Source organism: Propithecus coquereli, unplaced genomic scaffold (genome assembly GCF_000956105.1).
Source record: "Propithecus coquereli isolate 6110/MARCELLA unplaced genomic scaffold, Pcoq_1.0 Scaffold256, whole genome shotgun sequence".
NCBI classification, from domain to species: Eukaryota; Metazoa; Chordata; class Mammalia; order Primates; family Indriidae; genus Propithecus; species Propithecus coquereli.
Window position 1 is genome coordinate 2,604,903 of NW_012148130.1, and position 6,547 is coordinate 2,611,449.

Consider the following 6,547-nt stretch of genomic DNA (forward strand, 5'->3'; position numbering starts at 1 on the left):
GGAGGGTGGGGTGGTTGGCAGAGAGGAGGAGGACGACCATGACAATGAAGACAAGGACAGGGGCTCTATCTGGTGTCCTGGGGAGGGGGGGGTCATTAGTACCTGCTGCGAAAGCTAAGAGGGACATCTCTGGGCCAGAGCAGAAGTCAGAGGGACGCAAAGGGAAAAGCTAGCGGTAAGATACTGCTGCGAAGCTTTTGATTTTGCTCAAGTTAACATTTAAAGAATAGTTAAGAATTGGGATTATTACTGTTAAAGTAAACAAAGAAACAAATCCCAGGCACATACTTAATCCTTAAAATTATTCCTAGTAATTTGATCACTAAGATCTACGGACGACACGTTTCCTACACGATTATCAAAATTTAGTTTTTAATTTTAGCTTAAACAGAAGGCACGGAGGCATATCGCGTCTCCTGCTAGAACTGTAAGCGAATCTGCGAGGAGCGCATCCCAGCTGGGCTCTGTGCGCTTTTACCTGACGAGCCTCGTCGTTCACTGTCTTTCTCAGCATCTGCACATCTTCAAATAAAGGCCCATCTGTCTCCATTGCAACCGGAAGGCTCGTGGTGCTCGCTTGACTATACACTGTGTACTGCAATGCAAAGTGTGCAATCACTCTCTGTTAGGCTCAGGTTCTCAACTGAGGGTGCTCATCCTGGCCAGGGGACACGTCTCCCCTGTCGCCCTCCCCCAGAACCCCCTCCAGCTTCAGTGAAGCCCACTCGATGGGAAACACTCGCCTACAACTGCAGCCCTGTTGGCCCTGCCGTCTTCTGGAACCAGAAAGCTGCTTCTCCTGCAATCCAGGTTGCTCCCTGGCCCTCCCGGGTCCCCCAGTGCCTGATGCGCAGTCGGCTCACGCCAGGCCTGGTAGCCTCTAAGGCTGACTCCACACGGGCAACCAAACGCAAGGGGGCGCGCCATGGGTTTGGTCACTGGGATCGGTTTCAGTGCTGGAACCTTCACCGGTAACCTCCCATTCTTCGCACACAACCTGCTAACCTCGAGGGTCTTTTCCGTTTACTCCACATCCTCTTCCTCACTGAGGCAGCTGCCTCAACTCCTTTCATCCTGTTTTCTCAGCATTTTCCTAACTTGCTTACACCCTTTCATCCCATCCCCAAAGTCTTTGTTGTCTACCAAACGCACACAGCCTGGGTCAGTGTGACCACCCCTATCTCCACTCTGCCCACCTGTGCTGGCGCTGCTGGGAATGGCAGGTGCTACCACACGCAGGATCTCCCGTGTCGCTGGGGTCCCCCCGGCATACCCACGTGCTCCCCACACTGTCCAGTTCCCTGCAGGGTGGCCCTGTGACTTTTCCACTCTCCTTGTGCCCCAGGCAAGGCAGGCTCTGGTTTGAACCGCAGAGGGCCCACCAGGCCCTTGGCCCTGCTGACTTTGAGTGTAGCAGGGGTAAGACCGCCTCAGAGGGTTGCCGTGATGGCTAAACAAGCCAGCCTGGTGCCGTGTCGGGAGGACGGTGCTCTGTGGCGGGAGGACGATGGGAAGGAGAAGCACCTGTGTCTGCTGTGAACTGGGACCACACTAAGCGCCTCATTTTCCCTGTAGCACAGACACGTGTCCGCTGCCACTCCCACGTGGCTCATGGGGGAACTGAGGCACGAAGAGGTTGGATAATTCGCCCATGGTCTCAGAGCACCTAAGGGGGCAGCTGGGTTCGGAGCCCCTTGCCCTGCAGCCTCTCCCCATCCCCTCCCCTGGCCCGGGATTCTCAGCCGGGGGCCACATGGTTGGCTGCAGCTCTCACCTCTCCAGCGGGGAGATGGCACCAGGGTTGTCAGAAACCTCCTGGCCTCTGAGCCATTCTTTAGTGTTGCTTAGTCGGACCTCCCCGCGGAAGGTGTACTTGAACACAGCCATCCCCGAAACCTCCGTCTCTGTGGCACCGGCCTTCTTTGGTCTTTCTCCTCCCTCCAGGGCCACCTGGGTTCCTCTTTCCTCTGTGGTCTCCGGCCCTTTCACACGCTTCCTACGGGGGATCCTACCCTTGCCCGTGGCCCCTCCTTGCGCATGCGTGGCTTCCCCACCTCCAGGCCCACCTGCCTCCTGCCTCCCTCTCTCGCAGCTGGAGCCATACCCTCCACTTGGTTCCTTCCTCCGGCAGCTCTGTCCGGCGCCACCCCCACATGTTCCTACAGAGCCCCACCCCGCCAGCCTTTCCAGCACACCAGCCATGCTGCTGCCAGCAGTGCTTTTGGAAATGCAAGTCTGACCAGGTCATTTTGCCCTTCCTGGCTTTCTCTGCAGTATCGGCTCACATTTTCGGGGATACAGTCCAAACTTGTCCCACCTCTCCAGCTTCATCTTTCATGCAGACCACACCCAGACCGTGCCCCGCTGACAGCCCAGGCCCAGCCTGGCAGCCTCCTCACTCTTCTCTATCTCAGCCTTGGGCACCTTCCCCAAATTCCCACTGTTACGTCCGCCGAGTCAGACTCCAAGAGGCCCAGCAAGCCCCCTGGTGCCCTGGGCATGCCTCCGCTGTGGCCGTCCCATACCCACACCGCTTCTCTTTAAAGACATGAACTGACAAGCTGTTTGCTGCACCTCCAGTGTAGCACTTGGGTGTGTGTTACCCCTGCACTGCCTGAACTGAGCTCTCTCTGTCCCCTCTGGCTCCCTCACGGGTAGTGAGCTCCTCAAGGTCGGGGGCTGTGTCTTGTTCTTATCTTTGTACCTCTGGAAATTTCCACGATTCAGGACACACACAGTGCCCCGCCCTCGAGGGGGTTCCCAGTCAGGTGGGAAGACACAGAAACATAAATAACTGCAACACCCACGAGATGGTGCAGGGGGATTGTTTTAAACCAATATTTCAGCTTTTGACTGCTCAAAAAAAAAAAAAAAATCAAAAACCAAAAAAACCAAAGCAAACCAAACCACAGTGCTTTTCACAGAACCCACCAACAGCCTGTACCGAGCGTGGCTCCGTGAGACTCAGGACAAAGGACAGTACCCTTAAGCAGGAGGAAATGACCGTCCTGCAGCAGGTACCGGCAGGAAAGGATTCTTACTAGGAATAAAAACCTTCACTGAGGCTGCAGTTCGTAACAGGGTAAAAGAATACACATTTCCTCGTCTAAGCTCATCTCCCAAAGCTCAGGCAGATGTGCAGCGCAGAGCCCAGGCTCCTGCGGCATCGTTCTGGTCACTGCAAAGGAAAGAAACACTGAGGCACAGCAACGCTTAAGGTTCACACGAGAAGTGACTTCTCACATGACCCCCATGAAAGCCAAGGGGAAGCCAGCAGTAAAATGGTCTATGGCCTCTTTTGGTGCATCAGGAGAAACACATTTACATTAGAAATCTTCAATAGTTCATGATTTAAAAAAAATTAAATCATGTGACATTAAAAAAAATCCAACGAAACTGCCACAACTGCTAAAACAGACAAGACAAAATCCTGAAGGCACAAAAGCTTTCCGATATCCCCAACTGCCTCCCTCGGACAGGCATCCTTGTCTGTGACCAGATGAAATACTTGGTTTCTAAAAAACAAGGGCAGCATCAGGAAGACTTCTAGGTAGACATCAGTGAACTACTGTGAATCACTCTAAAAAAAACAAAGCCAGTAAATCAATTCTCTGTCTGTCTTTCTCTTTTCTATTTTTTGAGACAGGGTCTTGCTATAATCACCGAGGCTGGTCTCAAACTCCTTGGTTCACGAGATCCTATCGCGTCAGCCTCTTGAGCAGCTGGGATTATAGGCGTGTGCCCTCAGGCCCACCCAGTAAGCTGATTCTCAAAAAGGCAGATTTGAGATGGAAAATAAGCTTCAAAAACCCACCTATTTTCATTATAGAAATAAGCAGCAAAGTGTATCACCCACCAAATGGTTTACTTTCTGTTGTTGTAATGGCAAGCAGTGATCGGAATTTAGAAAAGATTTTCTTTTGAGAGAACGAAAAGCAAGTACTGAGGCTGTAGTTTTCAGCTCTGAGTACTGACCCATGAAGTATTTTCCATTTGAGAGACACTTTACCATGGAACTGGAGCATGTGCACAGGACCATGGGGACTGAGTCACAGATGGTTTCAACACAGAGATGAGGGCTCAGGCCAGCACTAAGACTGCAGCATTGCAGGAGGTCACCAAAACTCCAACGCAAACCCACTACCTTTATGTTATCATCATAGACAATTTTAAAGAAAGCAACTAAAAAGAATTTTAAAAGTTACTTGAGAAAACTCAGGAAAAGTTCAGAAAAAGGGAAAAGAGAACAATATATATTTCAGAAGGAACATTGCTTACAATACAGTAGTGAAACGAGGCCATGTCTGTCAGTACAGACAACCAGCTCTTCCTCAATTGTAATTTAAAAGTTTTATGCATTTTTAATAGGGTGTGTCTATATTCTAGGTAAATAACCCAGACCCTCTGAGACACATACATATATACACATATATAAAAAACGTGTCTTCCAAGGCTGTTGATGTCCATAGTGCTGGGGCCCTTGACAATGCCATGAGGGACGCCTGTCACACTCCCCCTGCACGTGGCCCTTCAGAACAAAGCAAGACACCCAGGGGCAATGGTGGGCAGGGCTGAGACATCTAAGCCTGTCCCAAATTCAAGCTTCTACATTTTAAAACAAATATCAGTACTTTAACCCTCACTTTTAACATAAATCCTATTCATTAAAGTATAATACCTAGAGCTATCTACCTCAAATAAGTATTATACAGTTTCAGATAACCTTAAAACAGCATTTCTATGTAAGAATATGAATAAATACTGTTAGAAAAATGCTGGTTACTTGTTTTAGGGAGAGTCGAGGACATACAATTAAGAATGTCATTCAATTTTCTTATAGTTTAAGTTTCTTTTCTTTCTTTTTTTTTTTTTTTTTGAGACAGAGCCTCACTGTGTTGCCCGGGCTAGAGTGCCATGGCTCATCATAGCTCACAGCAACCTCAAACTCCTGGGCTCAAGCGATCCTCCTGCCTCAGCCTCCCGAGTAGCTGGGACTACAGGCACACGCCATCATGCCTGGCTAATTTTTTTCTGTGTATTTTTAGCTGTCCCATTAATTTCTTTCTATTTTTGGTAGAGACGGGGTCTCGCTCTTGCTCAGGCTGGTCTCGAACTCCTGAGCTCAAGCGATCCGCCCGCCTCGGCCTCCCAGAGTGCTAGGATTATAGGCGTGAGCCACCGCGCCTGGCCTAGTTCAAGTTTCTTGATTATAGTTTTATCAAAGGGAATACAGACCAATATGTTGTTATATAGGTAAAATATATACTTTAAACTTTATATTCATGTATCACTTTTTATTAATTGTCAGAGAAATTTAAAAACCTACATATCACTTACATAATTATTTATGCAGACCTCTCACTAAAAGAAATATATTGTTTAATAAAATAATTTCTTTTCTGGGGATTTGAGGAAAGCCCAAGAATTCTTAGTGTGGCAAAGATTCAGACAAATGGTTTTCATTATGAGATACTGTTATAACCAGACAGGCATACAGAACAAAAAGAAACATTTGTAAGGATAATGCTCCCATCATTTAGATCAGTGTACAGAAAACCAAAAGACCACAACTATGAAACCCTCCCAGACCACTGCAGACCTGGCTGCCGTCACTGCCCAGCTCCAGAAGGTGTGACCACCGTGCCCACCTGCTGGAGCACATGGGCACCTGCTGGCGAGGGCGGGGAGAAGCACTAGTCACTCACTAGTATGGCAGAATTAATTCTTAACAGTAAAAGGCTGAGCCTGTAAAATCGAATATTAGGAAAAAGGACGTTAACTACATACTTTACCTATTTCAAATCAAATTTCCTTTCTTTTGGAATTAATTTGATATTAAAAAGAAAGGGAAATAGCGTTTGAGCTACAGCATCTATAACATTTGAGAGAGAAAGCAAAGTATAGCCTTAGTCCAAATAGAGGTTATATAGTTTTTTTTTTTTGCCACAGTATATTCATAAGATTCATATCTTATTTAAAAAGCAGAGGAAAAAAGTCAATTCTGTGGTAAAAACATCATGGGGCAAAATAAGCACTTGTACAAGAGGAGGGTTACAAAGTTGAAAAGTATTTTTTATTGCAGACATTTTCATATACAATGTTAGTGAAACTGATTTCGCCCCTTCCATGATGAAGACACATTCCTATTTTAGAAAACCATTCAAGTAACACCCTGGACATTTTCATGTTACTCTCTTTTTTAGTACCTGGGGATTGGCTTTGGCTAGATTTTCTATTTTAACCCATGCTTCTTCTCGTTCTTTCATTTTTAGCTTCTCTCTGAAAAATAGTAAAATGTATTTGTATTAGAGAGATGACTCATGTTCAAGAAAATGTTAAAGGTGAAAAAGCACAAATATGTCCAGCAACACAAACACCTGCTTTTCCTTTGTTATTTTCTGGTCTCATTCCACATACTTCACAGCGTTGATCGCAATGTACATAACATGAAAAATGAAATTAAAAACCAACCATGATTTAGAGGTAAAGATTAAAAAAAACTAATAAAAAGGCTAAAAATTTAACATGTCTAAGAATTTAAATTCTT

General features: G+C 46.8%; 1 protein-coding gene across 5 annotated transcripts in view; it reads right to left on the bottom strand.

Moving 5' to 3' along the window:
* Window positions 1-6,547, bottom strand: part of PPP2R5C (protein phosphatase 2, regulatory subunit B', gamma) — a 142,628-nt gene that overhangs the window by 8,287 nt on the left and 127,794 nt on the right. For 3 of the 5 annotated variants that reach the window (XM_012647075.1, XM_012647079.1, XM_012647077.1), the window contains 2 exons: window positions 6,207-6,279; window positions 479-595 (listed from right to left, as the gene is read on the bottom strand). In XM_012647075.1, coding sequence (XP_012502529.1) covers window positions 479-595; window positions 6,207-6,279 — 190 coding nt within the window. The remainder of the gene's footprint in view (window positions 1-478; window positions 596-6,206; window positions 6,280-6,547) is intronic. The other 2 variants (XM_012647076.1, XM_012647078.1) reach the window with 1 other exon arrangement.